We start from the raw sequence: 19120 nt of genomic DNA, 5'->3' as shown, positions 1-19120 counted from the left end.
GAACGTCATTTCCATTCTTTTCAAAAGGGAAAGATGATTTATGATACAGGCATTTAAACTTATGTGCATGGTCTAATGTTATCGCACTATTTTCTGCTAAAGATTACTTTAATGACAGGCCGAGAAGAAAAAGAAAAAAATCCCACTATTTAATTTGACTTTTGTGTAGTCAAAACAACAAATCAATCAATCAACATGACACCACATGTGAGGTCAAAGCAGGTTGAAGCAAGAATGTTTGCTGCATCTGGACAGATTTGACGAATGTCTTTTTAAAGCTCCCCCTCCAGGTTAAGAAAGCAGTAGTACATATTCATTTGTGCAACGGGGAGCGTCGTACATCATCATTATGCAATGTTTGAAATATTCAACAAGCTCATTGTGCGCCGCTCCCTGGCATCGGCAGCGGTGAAAATGAGCATGCGGTAAGTTGTAGTTTAGTAAACCAGGCCACACATTTGGCAAACTGGTGGACAAATACTGTGTTCACGCTGGTACACTTTTTTTTTTTTTTTTAAGGTTACATACAAAAAAAACAACAAATCTAGACACCACTTTTCAAATAGAGATAAATATCTTATTTAGTTGTACAATTTATAAGGTCGGTCTCAACAAAGATTCATTCATCACCAAATCTGAATGGAGCTAACTCTCTGATGATGCTCTTCATATTTTCTCATAATTCCTCACTGAGTCGTCCGCATTTGTGCATATGCGCATGAGATCTTTTTCATCAACGTCCTCCAGATTCGGATTCAGCGCTTTCACAATTGACTGCGAGTGAGACAGGAGTGTGTCCGCGAATGTCATCATGGCTGAAGATATACGATGACATCATCAGCTGCCCGAAGGCCTCGCCGTCCTCTGTACCGAGTGTGAGTGTATACTTTTATGTATGAATCCCTGAGGCTGACCTTGCTGCCAATGGCATCAATATACGTACACACACAAAAGTGATGCTGATGGACACGTGTGGATCTGCACCTTGAACCGTCGAGAAGAAGAAGAAGAAAAAAAAAAAAAGACATGCAACTCTGCTCAGTAGTCATTGCACATCCAGAGCAGACTGCCACAGAAATGCTGATTAGCGATAACACACATTTAATTAGATGTTTCTGTAGATGAAATGAGATAGCAATGCATGAACCTAATTCCGATTCAGATTCGTTTGATATGGCGGCTAATGACTCAGCACTATAGCTGTGGCCACACACATACGTGCACACGCACTCATGTTGCTGTAAAATAAACACAATTTAATAATTATTACAGGGGCTCACTGAGAGACGACAACAGCATGGTGAGACTGGAAACTAGGGTTGGTTATTTCCTCAAATCGATTCGATATTCGATTGTTTTCACTTCAATTTAATATCAATTTAATTATGGAATATCAATTAAATATCGAGGGCATTAAAACGCCACAAACATTAAATTCCAAATTAACCTAATTAGGCAGTAACTGGTGAAATAATTTTGTTTCTTGAAAGTTTTAATCACTTAAGTGTTTCACAAACATCAGCAAGGAGCGTTTGAAAATATTTTAAATGCCTTTAAAATTTAAATAAAAAATATTCTGAATTGCGCAATATGTCCCAAATGTTAGAAAATACTTCAACATTAAATTTCAGTAAGATAATAAAAAAATCTGCCCTTTAAAATTATATTATCTTGTGAATTTATGGGAAAAAGATATATTAAAATAATCGATACAGCGTTTTATGAATCAATATCAGGCTCGAAAAGGAAACTCAATTCAATATTGATTACTCAAATTTTTTAAACTCAGGCTTACTGGAAACTGTCTTCCACTTTTAAAAATGTAAAAATGCAATTTAGTAATTTTTTTTAGTCATTTTTATTAAAAATCCGATTTGGTGTGAATGTGTGGATGGATGGATGGATGGATGGATGGATGGATGGACGGATGGACGGACGGACGGATGGATGGACGGATGGATGGATGGATGGAGGGACGGATGGACGGACGGATGGACGGACGGTCTGGAACCACATAAGAGCCCCGACGCCACTCTCCCTTGCCATCAAACAAGCAATGCCACGCCTTCAGACGCTGTTGCTATGGTAACGCCAAACAGCCCAGCTGGTGCGCTGCCCAAAGGAAGTAATGCATGTGACGTACATGTGTGCGAGAAAGAGAGGTGAACGTGCCCCATGTGTGCACTGCTCTGTCATGTGCAATGATGTGAACTGGTGAGGAAAACACGGCAGGTTGAGAGGATCATTACGGTATCTCATTCCGCGTAAATTCCTCGAAAATCTGGAACGGGCTCGGTCAGCGGTTTTGAGTGGTTCAAGCAAACGCAGCACAACACCAGATGTTAGACCACTGGGAATTTTCTAGAGTTTCTGGGGTGGATTCTTCGAGAGAGCAGAATCACATCCACGTCACATGCTTCCTGCACAAGCAACACGGTGCATTCAGGGTACGTTCACAACGTCGGAACTTCACATCACTTCGATTAGAATGTTTTTATAATCGTGAGAAGTCAAAATCAAAATCATGATGGAATTTTGATTAATTTCCCAGCCCTACTTTATTTTATTGTACATCATCAAAAACAGTGACCTGAAAACTAAAATAAAAATAATAATAATAATAAAAATAAAATAAAATAAAATTGAATAAACACATTAAAGTGCAGCTTACAGAAGCTCCGTAATAAATACCAATCCTATGAAGTTGCAGTGGTTCACTTTTGCGCCCTTTTCCCCCTCGTTTTACATTATTTTATTGTTTAACTTTTATATGGTGGCTTTGACCAAATACAGACATACCACCCTTAGCAACAGTAACTAAGGGGGCAGTTGTCATGTTTTCCTGTTGTAACTTCACCAAGCGAAGCACTTATTCGACCGATTAATGGGCAGACTTACACATGCATTTTGATAAATATAGACTTAAATCTCAAATAAATGCCTGATACACTCTCATCACTGCATCTTACTACACAGCAATCATCCTATTCCATTAATCAATGATTGGGATAGATTTTACAGAAATTAGTTTTGTCAAGATATTGACAGCGTGACTAACACGATGAACTGATGGTTGCCTGCTTTTGCTGCAATCACATGTTCATTCTTGAGCCTCTCACGCTGCACTTCTACAGTAACGCACTGTAGTAGAGCACTTTGTGTAGTACACAGGAAAGTAAAGATGCAACGATTATCGATGAATCAGCAACTAAACGATTGAGAATTCGACGACGAAACAGCAATTAAGCATTTGATGGATGGATGGATGGATGGATGGATGGATGGATGGATGGATGGATGGATGGATGGATGGATGGATGGATGGATTGACGGATGGATGGATTGACGGATGGATGGATTGACGGATGGATGGATTGATGGATTTTTGAGCTCTTTCTCAGACAACATTTTATGTGAGTCTTGCTTGCCCCGACTCCTGATCTGCCCTACTCTCATATGGTGTTCCACAGGGTTCAGCTTTGGCGCCCCTGCTGTTTTCATTGCATTTGCTGTCTCTGGGTTCCATCTTAACTCATTCTGTACCAGCCTAGCTGGCACTGAATGTCTTATTTTGGAGAATATTTGATCTTGTCAGCTCCAAGATCAACTCATTCACTCCCAGCCCTTTTCACTGAAGCAGCCGCCTTCATTTTTTTTTTTTTTTTTAACTGCATTTTGACTGATTTTGCAAGACCCACTGTGTCTTATTGCTATAATAACATGGAACCTACCAATAGAAAGATTAGAGATAAGAGATCAGGGGAAAAAAAGTATATTTCTATCTGTTTCTGTTTTGCAGCAATTAGCATTAAAATATAGCTAAGTTTCATCATTATTCACAAATCTGTTTAAAACTGTGGGTAAAAGAGCTTTTTGCAACATGGCCCTGGTTGATCTCTTATACTCTGCTGCCACCTGCTAGCCATTTTTGTAATAACTACCATTGCTTTAAGTAACCTCTTCAGGTCAGAGGCTGCATCAAAGCCTTCTGTATGCTCTAGCGTAAAAAGATTAAAAAATAAATAAATAAATAAATATGTCTTTGAGAGCATGGTAGTATTTAAAATAGAACGTATTTATACGTTATTGGGAGCAAATGTGTTAATTGAGTGATCTTTCTATAATGTTAGCAAAAGATATGGGAACAGTAAATGACAGAATTTGTTTTTAAGTAAAGCAGTTGAATCATTGAATCAGTACTTCTAACACTTTTTTTTTTTTTAAACACAAGCACAGTATCCGTACTTTTGCCCCCTCTGGCTGATACATCTTGGCTTGCTGTCTTTCATCGCACATTTTGCCAAGGTTTCGTGTAGAATATCATCTTGTCAACGTGCTCTCTGTGCGCCTGCTTTGCCTCCTTGCTGTGTAACATGTCACTTTACAACGCACAGCCAGAACCTATCGAGATAAATACATGTAAGGATGTCAGCCGTCTCATTTTATCTTCTTAAACCAGCCACAGCCGTTTATCACACCTGCTTCCCTAGATTGATTTTTCATCTTCCTCACCTTCTGTCTCTCTCTTTCCAGGTTACCTTCTTCATCTCACTCACCGGCCTCCATCTTGCTGTAACTGGCCTTCTTTCTACATATCATATCGTTCTCCATCACTTACACATGCACTCAGATACTGTGTGTGTCGGGGTGTGTGTGCGTGCGTGTGTAAAGTGAGCATCATCTGGTTCCACCAGCATGACACAGACATGATGCATGGAGGAGACTAAAAATAAAATACTTGTATTTCTTCTAAAAGCAGCCAGGGGTGTTTATGCACTTAAACTGCAGATGACGCCAGGCTATTTGTTCAGGGGAGGTTTTTAACGAGTACAAATGCATTTTTATTTTTGAAATAATGTTAAATATTTTCTTACCATTTCCCCACAAATAAACAAGTACACTTAATATTATGATAAAGCAGTGGTGTCCAAACTACGGCCCGGGGGCCATTTGCGGCCCGCCGTCCATTTTTCAGTGGCCCGCGACATATGCTAAAAATGGCATTTGACTCAGTTCAAATGAAATAAACAAAACAAAAATGTTTGGAGATGGTCAAAGTAAGCCATTAAAGTTTATTTTCATTAGCTAAAACTAATGAAAAAAAAAACTAAATTAAAATTCAAAAAACAATATTGTGACCAAAATAAAATAAAAACGAAAATGCTTATTAAAAAAAACTAATTGAAACTACATTTTATGTTTACAAATTATAATTATAGCAAACATGTCCTTCGTTTTAGTCTTTGGTAATTAATTGAATGCATGAGCCTTTGGGGATGATTTTAAATGTTATTTTTAGTAGATTTATTTTGGTATAAACCGGAATAATGGCGTTTGAAAGTATGTCACACAGAAGTGACGTCATCTAGCAGCAGCCAATAGAAAAGCACCAAAAGATGACGTTGCTCCCATGCTGTTTTTTAAATATTGCGCACAAGTAATGCACATTAAAAAAAAAAAAGAAAAATCTAATACTAATACTGAAACTAACAAACTAGACTAAAACTAAGCATTTTTTAAAGAACTAAACTAATAAAAACTAACTAAAATGAAAAATTCCAAAAACTATAATAACCCTACTGCCATATTCCAAATAAATTGGTTTATATACTGTAGCATTTTTCTAAATATGCAAAAGCACAAATAAATTATTTGTACAATTTTTAGGACTAAACACGATTTTTCTTCACAACATTATGTGGCCCTTGCTGATTTTCTGTGTGTGGCCCTCAAATGAAAAAGTTTTGACACCCCTGTGATAAAGCCTCTGTCACTTACTTTAAAGTATATCTCTGTCTCTTTCAAATTAATATGAAATCATTATTTTGGACACTGTTTGTCAAGATTCATTTGAACAAATATTTTGAACTTTGTAAGGGTATAATCTTCCATTGAAGTAACTTCAAATATTTCTTTAGTGTAGACAGGATAGACACATATATAACCTCAGCATGACATATATGTTCATTATAGTATTATTAATATTAATAACCAAAAGTCCACCGGCAATGGCAAAACACCCTTGGGCGCGTCCAGCCTGCTCATCAATTTTCTTATTCTATAACACACACTGACACAGTGACGCACACCTGGGGCCTTTGCCACTCGCTGTCACCCTCTTCTCTCAGGGATGAGCCATTAATGGCTCATTTGCAGAATTTTGGAGGTCAAAGGTCACCATGTGGGCGGATGGATGGTCTGAGGACTCATCAATATTGGCCACTCTAATGTAAAAACTCACACGCGCGTGCAAAGGTCCAAACAAGCGTGCAAGATGTGCAACCAATGAGAAACGCACACACGCACACTATTATTGCCATTTGGAGGCAAGGCACAAGTATTACCATCCATACTAGTACCATCCATCTTGACTGTGACAAGTGTGATAGAAACCCCCCCCAAACCCACAATGCATTTCTTTTCTGTGTTCTTCAATAGAAAAAGGAACCTAAATGGAGGCTGCCACACTTTGATGATGAACTGCAGCAACGTGAATGAGAATGGCGAAAAGGGACACGGAAATACCACGAAAAAAAAAAAAATCTATAGTATCTCATAACCGACAATATAATGTACGTTTAAATTAGATGCCATCTATTGCATTTCTACTAAGGCAGCGGCGTCAGCTGTGGTTTTTTTATTTGCAGCCATGGATGCAAACAGCATATGGTGACACAGCATCTGATTAATTAATCAATGACTGACAGAGGAGTCTTAATCAGCTTTGCTCGCTGGAACCACGCCAGGATGTAAAACACCACCCGTGGATACTGTCACAACGAGCACGAGCGCAGACTTGAAGCCCATTTTAAAAATTCTCTTTAGGTCTTGCCAAAATGCGGAAAATCGAGATGCGCTAATTTATTGTGACGATTCGGAGCTGCGATACTCTTGAGTCCATGTCAACAATAGCTGCTAGCAATAGTTTGTCTGATATCATTACTATGAGCATGAATAAGGGTAGCAAGACCATACATGCTGTTTAATAGTTGATTAAACTGGCTTGTCATTTTTATTTATTTATTTATTTATTTTTTTTAGTGTGCGTTTAATCTATGTAAAATGAACTTTCACCTCATAACATGTATCGGCTTGCTGGAGAAATAGTCAAACTATAGCTAGTGGATGATTAGCATACTGTAGCTCCACAACTGGAAGGGAGCTAAAAGCAAACCTGGGTAAGAAAAAAAGTTTGTTGTTCCAACAACATTAGCCAGAATTAGGTTTGCATTTACACACAAATTTTATTCAACCCAGAATGAAACATTTTATAGAACATTTTAACAAAACAATAGCTGTTAGCGTAGCTTTAGGCAGATGTAGGTGGGTGGAAACTTACATTCAGGCTAAACAAACAAACAAACAAACAAACAAACTAACTAACTAACTAACTAACTAACTAACTAATAATTAGTCAGAATTAGGTCTGCTCATTTAAACTACATTTTTATTTAAGTCATAATGAAACATTTTATAGTGCATTTTAACAAAACTGTGGCTGTTAGCGTAGCTTTAGGCAGATTTAGGCAAGTGGAAACTTACATTTAGGCTAAACAAACAAACAAACAAACAAACAAACAAACGAAATTAGGTTTGCTCATTTAAACTATACTTTTATTTAAGCCATAATAAAACACTTTATAGTGCATTTTAACAAGACAGTAGCTGTTAGCATAGCTTTAGGCAGATGTAGGCGGGTGGAAACTTACATTCAGGTTACAAACAAACAAACATACAAAAAAAACAAACTAACAATTAGCCAGAATTAGGTTTGCTCATTTAAACTATATTTTTATTTAAGCCATCATGGAAAATTTTGTACTGCATTTTCAACAAAACAGTAGCTGTTAGCATAGCTTTAGGCAGATGTAGGCGGGTGGAAACTTACATTCAGACTAAACAAACAAACAAACAAACAAACAAACACTCAAGACAGATGGTTATCTTAATAAAAGACCAATTGTTTTTGCACAGAATAGTGTCATCTTATCACCATTCTGACGTCTTGAGCCTCGTTTTAATAAACTGACAACATAATGGCCGCATCAGAACGGGCCATAACTCTTGTGGCGTGACAGAAAATTGATGATGCAAAGACTCATTTGGATCGAAGGTCATAGCCGGGAAGGTTGTCATAGAGACATTTATCTGTGCCAGTAGCCACACACGCACACACATATATATATATATATATATACACATCTTGCTTAGTCACAATACAAAACAATGACCTTATCGACTGGCCTTGGAACTTGACACGCGCGCACCTCACGTGCACAAGGGGGAGATGATGTTGATTATGATGACAAGTGAAGTGGGAATAGCAAAGAAAGAAGGGATGGAAAAGAAATGAGGAGGAGCTTGAACCCACAAGCGGCCTTAGATGCATATCAATTAGTTTTATCACTGACACGCACGCGAGCAGACCCGTCAAAAAAAAAAAAAAAAAAAAAGGAGCACGCCCTTAAAACTCCACGCCATTGGCTTCCGATGATGTCATCGCCTTGTGGAGGTGGAGAGGCGAGCGTTGCCATTGGCTGGCCTAGTAGACAGCGTGAGAGCTCCGCTGAGGTATCACCTCCATTCATGTGTGCGTCTACGTGTGCGGATGCGTTTGACCACTCCCTACTGAGGCATACGGCCACAGCCATTAGGGTCTTGTCCATCACCGGGAGACCTGCTGGGATGCTCCCTAATGGACGCTCGCTTACACTCAAATATACGCTCAAAGTGATCATGCACATGCAAGCTGAAGAAGGGGGTTGGGAGAAATGGGTGTTGTCTTCTAGTTGTTACCGGGCGGTTGTCATGGCAATGCAGATGGAGCTGGGACTCTCACTTGCCATAAACCGCACACACACACGCGCGATTGCGTATTGATGTAAGCACACCTTCAGAGAGCCAGCCCTGCCCTCGTGACAGCTTTTAAGCAGGCATGAAGGGAGGCAGGGCACGAAAGTGATTTTTTGGTGGAAGGTGTGTGCGTAAACACTCCCGTGAGAGACGCTCGACACGTTCCGCAAAGAGACGCTCATGGGAAATTAGCCCGTGATGCGCCGTTAGAAAGCGACCGTTCGCTGTCTTGCATCTGTATACTGTATGCCTCGCATGCACTCCCCCTCCACACTTTGCCCCCACCCCATCTCCTTTTTTTTAGCGCATGATGTCACTTGCCGGATGGTAATTGCCAGCCTAGCTGCTAGGAAGTCTTCAAAGACTTCAACGTGTGAACATGAGATTCTCGCAAACCGACCCAATCCTCATTAAGACCTCATTTAGACTCAAAATAGAACGCACATTAGCCCTTCGCCGGTCATAACATACAGTTACACCTGCATCTCATCAATACTTCCGGAATGCTACTATATATAGTACTACACTATTGACTAGAACATGCTATACAGCCTTTCATGCAGATAGTGCAGGTTTGATTCCCAGCCAGTGACCCAATACCGAGTCACTCCCGGCCCACACCCTGGATTTAAAAAAAAAACAAAAAACAAGTTGAGTGCATACAAGGTTATTATAATTAACAAAAACTAAAATAAATAAATAAATAAATAAAATTGAAAAACTTTTTTTTGACAAAAGACAAAACCATGCTTTTAAAAAAACATTTCCACATTTATAAAACATTTATGTGGTCCAAATTAATAGTGTGATTAATCTGATGATACATTTTTGTGATTAATTAATTAGTCAACGCTTTTTAACTTTGAGAGCCCTATTTCATAAAAAATGGTAACTCAATTAATTAGATTGAATTTTCTCACATTTTCACAATCTGCTCGGTGAAAAAAATGAAATTGTCAGTTGAACGTCTACGCTCTTACGAGTGAACATATCTAAGCGTCGATGTACGAGCGCGTGGGTTTGTGCGTGCGCTCTTCAAAAGAAAGCGTTGAAAAACAAGTGTGCCATTCTCAGCTGCTCCCTGCAAATCGCACCGAGACGCTTTCGTAGCCTCCAGTCTGTTCATTGAGTAAAATGATGCGTTTAAATCTCCCCAGCGGTGTGAGGCCTTTTTTCAAAACTCAAAATGCTCTCTGGCCACTGGGACTCCTTAGAAATTCATAAAACAGGAAAAAAGCAGAAGCACTAATGCAATGTAAATATTTCTTATAGAGTAACTGCAGCTAGTCAGCATGCCACATGATGGAAATGTGACTTTTGATACTGTTTACAGAAATACTTAGGTAATTGAAAAAAAACAAAAAAAAAAAAAAAAAACGATTCCTTTAACTCATTCACTCCCAGCCGTTTTCACAGAACCAATCCCGGCTGTTTTACTGGATTTTGACTGATTTTGCAAGTCCCACAGAATATTGTGTTCAATTGCTATAAAAGCATGGAACCTACCAAAAGAAAGATGAAAGTCTCTTCTTTCATCAGGAAAAAAAAGTATGATTCTATCTGTTTCCGTATTGCAGCAATTAGCATTAGAAGAGAGCTAAGTTTCATCAGCTTTTACAAATCTATTTAAAATTGTAAGTAATTGAGCTTTTTTCTAGATGGCCCTGGTTGATCTCCTTTGCTCTGCTGCCACCTGCTGGCCGTTTGTGTAATAACTACCATTTCTGCAACCGTTCTTTGCAGTTGAGAGGCTGCATCAAAGCCTTCTGTATGCTCTACCATAAAAAAACAAACCAAAAAAAAAACGTAGAAATACGTCAGGGACACTTACATTAAAAAAAAACGTATTTACACGTTATTGGGAGCAAATTAGTTAACTAAGTTGTAACATGCAGTTGAAAGCTGTCCTATAGCAAGTCTCGTGACATAGCAGAGAACTTCAGGCTACAGCCACCTGAGGTCAAAGTTGAAGGAAGCAAACAATTGTGCACCTCCTGCTCTAAATCCCATCACTATGCCACACGGTCGCTGTTCAGCTGTTAGCTTTCTCAACATATGCTATGCGCGTGTGTGTTGTCAGTTCAAAGGCATGTGTGAACTTAAAGGACGCAACACAACAGACAATAAATACAACGGGCACACTTCTCAGCTTCCCACTTGTGAACGATTGCCTGACAACACTTGAATGTGCGTTTACAATACTAGTGAAATTTTCAAACTTTTGGAACCAAGACAAAACTAACAGTGGCAAGTTGCGAGCATCTGTGAAAATAACAACAAAGAAATACCAAATCAAATTCTAGCTTGCCCCTGTACACAACGCCTCGTGCCGGGCTTGCGCTGGGTAAGAAAATAGAGCTTTAATTGTGCATCTTTTCCTAAAAGTTAGTTAGTTAGTTAGTTAGTTAGTTAGTTAGTTAGTTAGTTAGTTAGTTAGTTAGTTAGTTAGTTAGTTAGTTAGTTAGTTAGTTAGTTAGTTAGTTAGTTAGTTAGTTAGTTAGTTAGTTTTCAAATACCCTGTGGGTAAAGCCAAAACACCTCTGGACCTAATTAGATGTGTTTCTATCCATAGTTTTTTTGAATTATCAAATTATCTAGAATTGCAAAAATGAACTACAAAATAAAAAAACAGCCTAAAATTTCGATAACAGGGAAATGCAAATTTTGGGTTTTGTGAATAAACGATGATTGGCACCACGTCGCCACGTGTTTTGACCGGATGTTATGTCACACTTACATATTGTAATCACAAAAAATGATGACGGAAATTAAAGGATGATATTATGGGGGGGGTTGTTGAAAAAATTGAAATATTTCTATAATTAATAAAAGTAGTGAGCATGAATCTTTTGCTGACAGTCAGCCGAGTGGTTTGTGGTAGAGAGACGATTTCATGTGACATCTCATGGTGCAGTCTCCTCTCCTCTCACTATTCGCAAAATAATAACCAATGGAAACATACATAAGTCGCATGTTCGTTTTGCGCATTTTCACTAAATTCGGTTAAAAATGTCAAAACATTTGGATGGAAACCCCATAACTGTCGCAAGATAATAAGCAAAGTGGATTCATTGGAGAAATTGCTCTAATGGTTGATGCAGTCAAACTTCATTCTAGCTTGTTAACATTTTTTGTGAGCATCTGCAGATCCATTCTGTCCCGTAAAATGAGTCCATATTTCTAATTAGTTGCACCATTCAAATCCGTGAGGCTCCAGTTTTGTTAGTTTTACTCAGCAATTCCATTGCACTACTTTCGATCACCCTCTCAAATGCTGATAGGGCCAAATATTTAACTCGCAGGCAGCTCCTCTTTGGAATAATCCACATTCCTGAAGCGGCAGCATTTGTTCGAGCTTTTTTGTTATTCTAATGTGAAGTTTTCCTCAATCATGTTAGAGAGGAGCAGCGGTGATAACACGAGGCGCTGAGGTGGAGAGCAGAGTAATCTTGGCCTGGAGCTAGGAATCACAACACTACTGGGAGACCATCTAGTACGAATAAGAATTCCTTCTATAGACAGAGACTGCAATATGCCACTTTAAACTAGAGTAAATACTTCAAATGATAACAACTTCAAGTGCATTTAGTCATCATCATCAGTATAAAGCATATGTGAAAAGTCAATGTGATCATATTTACCGTACAACTTGTAAATGAAATGAGCTTGTTATTGTCAACGGCGTTTGCGATGATCAAGGTCAGACAAATTCAAAGTACCTGAGGCTGGATGAACGTGTAACTGGTGTTCAAGTCCATCTTTCACTCTCAATCACAAATAATGATTTCCTGCCTCCTTTGCTCCAACAGTGTGCCACTAATAAGCTCAAACCGCACGTTCCATCGACCCGACGACGGAACCACATGGACGCTAAATGATGCTAAATCACACAGCTAACATATCAAAACAAATGAGCTTCCATTTTCACTCAGGAAAATGCACTATATAAATACAGGATGTATAACCATGAACTCCTTCTCAATCTACACGTCTGGGCTTCTGTTAATGTGCGGTGGTGATTTTTTCCTACCCAGCCTGTATTTTGCCATTTTGTGTTTGTTTTGACAACAGCGGGATGTTTCTGTGGAAGGACAGTTTTTTACCCCTCCAGCCAATCGCAGAGCGGGGGTGGTGTCATTGGGCGTGTCACTTACTGTCTGGTGCCGGCAGACGGGCTGGGAGAATTTGTTTTGCAACATGACAGCATGCACGGATATTTTTTTTTCCACTCACTCACACAAGCTTCTTGAGTGAGTGAGTGAGTGAGTGAGTGAGTGAGTGAGTGAGTGAGTGAGTGAGTGAGTGAGTGAGTGAGTGAGTGAGTGAAAAAATAATAATAAAAAAAATAAATAAATAATGTAAAATGATATTTTTTTTTTGAGTCATTTTGAGTCATTTTATTCTAAAATAATACGTCTAAGTAAAATTTTTGGCTACTCCACCTACCTCTGCAGATGAGTACAAAAAGTACTTTATGCAGCTTGTTTTTCCAAAGGGTTATGCAATAAAATCTCATGTTTAATTCATCCCAAGCAACTGCACATGCTCGGAAACTTCAAACTTTTAAGAGCAGATCTGAGCTTTAACTTGAGTAGTGTAATGTGTTAACAGAGCCATATAAGTATTTTATGCATCCATCCACCTATTTTCTATAGCACTTGTCCTCAGTGGGGTGATGGATGTGCTGGAGCTTATGATGAAACTGGTGTAGAAACATGAATTCAACTTGACTGTTTGAATTAACCTTTTGTTACACTTTTATGTTAGCATTGTCATGACTCGGGTCATGCAGGGGTAATGTTTGGGTCTTGACTCATGTCTGGGGTCACGCCAGGGTTAGGTTTGAGTTCATGACCTGTGAAGTTTGGGTTCATGACTGTGAGGTCAAGTGTCTGTTTTGTACTGATGTAACAAGTGTCTGTTTTGAACTGATGTAACCATCATCTGGTTTCAACTGCAAACGCTATGTGATGTTATGTGATGCCAGGACCTATGTGATGTCAAACTTTAATCCTTTAGGGGATGTCTGGACCTATGTGATGTCAATCTTTAATCCTTTACTTAGTCACAACCAATCAGATCAATTCACTGTCTGTAGTAGCGTTCTGAGAAGTGTGTATGTTTGTCGGATTATTACCACTGTCCCTCTGTGCAACCCTCGTTGTTTCTCATCTAGTCAAGTTTGTTAATGCCTCTCACGCCTCTCGATGTGAATAAATAGTTAAAATCTTATTTGTGTCTGCGCTTTGGGATCCTACCTTCAGCACATAACAAGCATAGGTTCGTAATCGACGATGGCACATTCCAACTTGCATACAAATTCAGGTTATGTCGCCACCATAGGAGTAAAACTCATAAACCAAGAACCCCTTTATGCATTTTTTTTTCCAGACTCCTGCAGGGTTGACTGAACAAACAGTGGACAATACATAAGCAGTCAATCCCATTTATTGCTAGACGTACGGCGACTTTGATCACACTCTGAGAAAACCGAATCAAAGAGAAGCTTCATGTATCAAAGTATCCAAACTACAGAATGAATTATCAATTAAACAAACTTCAACTAATCCCACTCTTCAACTGATGCCCAAACTCCACGTCCGCTCGAAGCCTTCTAACTCTTCACGGTTTGATGTCTGTCTGCACTGTCGAGACACAACACAAACCGCAACCAAGCTGTGAACAGACAAAACGTACATGAAACGAAAATATGCGGCTGACAGACACAGTCCCACGCCTAATTAAAGCCAAAAACATGCCAGTGCACTAATGAGGATGTGGACACTCGCGCGTAAATATACACGCGCGCACACACAGCTGCCCCTCACAATATGAGCCTCCAGGGTGTGACAGGCCAGCACGCCAAAAGAGGATTTATGGCGAAAAGCTTTTTAGGGAGGAGGGCGAGAAGGAGAGACAGATAAGAGGAGCGGAGAGGAGGGGATTACATGGTGAATATTTCAATGCTAAAACATACCAGTTGGCTCTGGGTTGGTCCAACACACACTGACTGAATGATATAGGCAAGAGTGTATCGTCTGAATGGCATGACGATCGCGGGTTAACCAGCTGTGACCAAGTTGGCTATAACCAAGATTCCGAGACTGTCGTACTGTCATTTATTACTATCAAACCAATAACCTCAAACTTTACAACAAGCTGGGTATAAACACTGTTTTGAAGGACATAAAGGGAGAATGATGAGCTGCTCTTCCGCATGATACGCTTCAACAGCATACAAAAGGAGATATTGTGCATGCAGTATAGAGCAAACGCGAGATTGAGCGGTGGAGTTGATGCAGGAATTCTTGAACGAAAACGACAAGAGTGAATGGAAGTGGAACTTCTAAAGATGAATGCCCCAAGAGGTTGTACAATTTGAAATTTTAACAAAATGTTTTGGGGGAACAAAGCTTCGAAAGCTTTATTTAATTTATTTAATATTTTCTATGGGGAAAGTTTGCTTTGAAAAATACTACTTAAAGAGATACAAGACTTATAACTCATTTTCCAATATTGGGTTAGGCATTGTGTACAAAGAAAAAAAGTGCAAATATCTCTGGCATCTAATTCCCTGAATTTTATTTTAAACCGATTAAGTATCAAAATATGCCACATATCAGAGTGTACATATACTAGTTTAAAATAACTTACTTACTTTTTTTTTGTGTGTGTAAAGTTTTATATCCATCCGTGTCATGTCTGTCGTAGCAGCTAGCTAGCGATAAGCTAACCCTTGTGAGGGTTCGTCTCTGCGGGCACTGACATAATTCACTTTCACTTTCATCAGAAATCAGAAAATTCGGATCCGGCATTTGTTTTGAACGCATTTCAATTCAAGTCACCACCACAAAAATGGAATATTTCAACACACCACGTCTATCATGCATTTTAAAAGCCATTCTGTATGTCAAGAAGATGGCATGAGATGGTGACTGGTCTATCGTGGTGTATCCAGGCAGAGGCGTGGTTAACGGTGCATGTGGCTGGCAGGCACTTGAGGTGCCATGTTGTGAGCTTGGAAAGCCGACTGCGTAAAAAGGTACACGTGCAGTCGGGCACAGGAATGCTAGGACAGAGTGACCGGCTGCTGGCTTGGGCACCATGGCAGCCACATGCTGCTCAGGTCAGCAGGGAATCAGGCCACAGCCTTGAAGGCGAAAAGAGAAGGAGGGAGACAAGGGGAGGGAAAGTGGCTGGCGGAAAGAATAAGAGAGATTAACTTAAAAAACAAATCAAAGTGGAGGGGAGGGCTAGCGAGCCATGCATGCGTGTGCGTGTGTGATGAAGAGGGGGGATGTCACTGCCACTGTCAAGAGTCCAGGGGGTAGTTACATTGTCCCAGTTACAGAGACGCGCTGGAAGCACTGGGTACAATGAACACACAAAGGTTGAGCGGCATGGGTGTGTGTGTATGTTTTTGTGTGTACACACAGTGAGAATAGTGCAGTCTAGACCAGGGGATCAATTGTAATCTCTCTCCATTGATACACCTGATGAGGTGGGTATACACACCACAACATCCATTATTACTGATTTATCATTTATTTGTCATACCATCAAGTACAATTTGAGAATCATATTTCAATAATAAATTCAGTGGAAGCTCTGGGGAAATCAGACCATCATAAAACCTTTATTGATAGTAAAAGTCACGTTTTAAGTAAAATGTTAACATTCTTCGCTGCTATACAACGCTACATAATGTGTAGTAATGTTAATGTGTCAGAACAATTCAAAGAGTTTTCAAACGCTCAAATGAAAAGAAGCTAACCACTAATGTCATGTAAAAACAATAATAAAATGCACTTCTACATTTGAAACAACCCCTCAAGAAAAGAATTCCATAGAAGAACTCATGCATGTCCTGTATGTGAACACGTATTGATAATGAAGAACTGCTTCTGCTTGCAATGAAGAATGCTTTGCTTGGCACTCACATTCACATAGCCTAGCCTAGCCTAACTAATGAAATAAATAGAGAGGGTGAGGAGAGGAATCTTCAGAGAGTGCAGGAGTGAATTGTATCAGTCAGTTCCTCTCCTCTCCTCGCGAGCCCTGAACTGAGTGTCTTCTCTCCTTTAATAGATGTCAAACAGGTAATCCTGACAGATAACTAATAAAACAAACAAATGCCTTGCTGGAGGCAAAGTGATGTCATCAATGAGACTATAGCTGAGTTGAACAAGTAACAATTACAGCAGCCCTGCTTGGGTTGCACATTATTGTGCTTGACAAGCTATCTTTAATGAGAATGGATCGGGTGAGTCAATATTAGGCCAGATTAAATGCGAGTGTTTGAAAACAATCCCATGTTGCAAAGAATTAAGCAATTATTCTTCGCTTACAATAAGAGAGGTTGCCACTTAACACGTAACGGCCTCGCTAACTAATTAATTCACCCACTTCAACAACTGTTAGGCGCGAACCCGCCGCCGCTTTGATTAAAAATAACTTAACGACTCTGAGCTAAACACTCCCATCTGAAGCAAAACAGATGTACACAAAAAGTGATGACGACAGTCAGTCAAATCTTCGGGTACAAACTTGACCATATAGTAGTTAAAAAATTAAAAATAAAAAAGACAAAAGAAATAAACAGGATCATTGAAATATTTCACCGGTGTTGCTAAAAAAGTGAGTGAGTGAGTGAGTGAGTGAGTGAGTGAGTGAGTGAGTGAGTGAGTGAGTGAGTGAGTGAGTGAGTGAGTGAATGAGTGAGTGAGTGAGTGAGTGAGTGGTCACCAGACAATCACAGGGCACATATAGAAAAACAACTCATATTCACACAATTTAAAGTTGTAAATTAATGTAATGTACATGTTTTTTGTAAAGTGGGAGGAGGCTGCTTAAGAACTTATAAATATGCAATCTCCACACTTGAGCGAGCCGAGAGTCAAACCCTGAAACTCGAGAGATTCAAAACATAAATATGCTGCCCCGTAATTTATTTTTTATTTTTTTATATAATTGGGACAACGTCTTAATTGCTATCATTCTATTCACATTGAATTGTGTTATTGAATGAAATGAGACCTGTCTGACTGTTCTGAACTCCTGTTTCCATGCCAGTTGAGACCAAATCAACAATTAATTCCATACAGTTTCCCAAATTCCGAATAACTTGATTACTATAGCGAGCTCTGATTGATACTCTGTTGCATACTACACAAAAATACTAAACATAAAGCTGACAGTAGCAATCTAAAGTGAGCATAATCTTTGTAAAGAATGAATTGCACCTCATAAATCTTGCAGGTCCACTAACTATTGTAGTCAGTGACGGTATACAGTACAACAAAGTGGCCGACACAGTAGCAAAAACAAATAGTCCATGTTCTCATCTAATGAGGCACCGAGCGCCTTAACATCAGAAATTCAATATAGGCTTTTCCTGTGCGCAATATGTTTAGCAAAAATATACTGTCAGCGTCAGCCTGTCCTGTGTATATGGTCACATTGGGTTTCAAACTCTGAGCTGGAATTAGATCAAGTGAAGATGATACTGTAGACCTTCACACGCACTTTCACTCGCATGCACTCAAACTCCTAAGTAGTACGCCACGCCACTTCCTGTCTCTTCACATTGCTTTTGCCAGCACTACTCCTATGATGTCACCGGTTTGCCAGTTTGCATGATGGTTGATGCTACTGTGGGCTCACCTATGCATCATTCATTGAGACGCATCGCACGCAACGCACACTGACCTGCACCTGCATGAACGATCCCCGGTAGAAGCAGCATGCTGCAGCCGACAGGGCGCTCCACAGACTGCACCTTTCCGTCATGGTGGGAACGCACCTTTCCCCTGATGTTTCTGCTCACGTCCTCTCGTCTTTTTTTTTTTTTTTTGCCTCTACTGTCTCTTCACCCCCACCCCGGGGTGTCCGATATAAGCCCCCGAGCCCCTTAGGCTAAGCCTGTCCCGCCCCTGCTTTGCCTAGCCTAAAAACCCCTCCACATAGTGAGAGACTACAAAAAAAAGCTCAAAAAAAAATTGTCAAAGCTACAGCGTGTCAGCAGCTAACCACGCAAGCTAGAGGAAAGAGCTGCTAACATGAGAAAAGTGACAAGAGTCAGCGCGTATCGCAGTTCCTGACATCACGCCGGCTGCTGTTCTTGCTCCTCACGCCGCACTTGCTGCACTTCACGCGGCTGCTAGGGATTACCTCATTGCTTGCTAGTGAAAGGCGTGTGGGTGGGGGGAGGGTGGACCAAAAGGGAGGGGGAGAGAGAGTGGGAGGATGGATGGGAGGGTGGGAGGGG

General features: G+C 39.8%; 1 protein-coding gene across 2 annotated transcripts in view; it reads right to left on the bottom strand.

The window, feature by feature from the left end:
- The window catches only part of sh2d3ca (SH2 domain containing 3Ca), a 44368-nt gene extending 25662 nt beyond the window's left edge, over positions 1-18706 (bottom strand). For both annotated transcript variants that reach the window (XM_077498016.1, XM_077498017.1), the window contains exon 1: positions 18562-18706. In XM_077498016.1, the coding sequence (XP_077354142.1) occupies positions 18562-18642 (81 nt within the window). In that variant the 5' untranslated portion in view covers positions 18643-18706. The remainder of the gene's footprint in view (positions 1-18561) is intronic.
- Between the last annotated feature and the right edge of the window lie 414 nt (positions 18707-19120).

Source organism: Festucalex cinctus, chromosome 15 (genome assembly GCF_051991245.1).
Source record: "Festucalex cinctus isolate MCC-2025b chromosome 15, RoL_Fcin_1.0, whole genome shotgun sequence".
NCBI lineage: Eukaryota > Metazoa > Chordata > Actinopteri > Syngnathiformes > Syngnathidae > Festucalex > Festucalex cinctus.
Note: the sequence above shows the minus strand (reverse complement) of the source record. Positions and strands in the feature narration are given on the sequence as shown.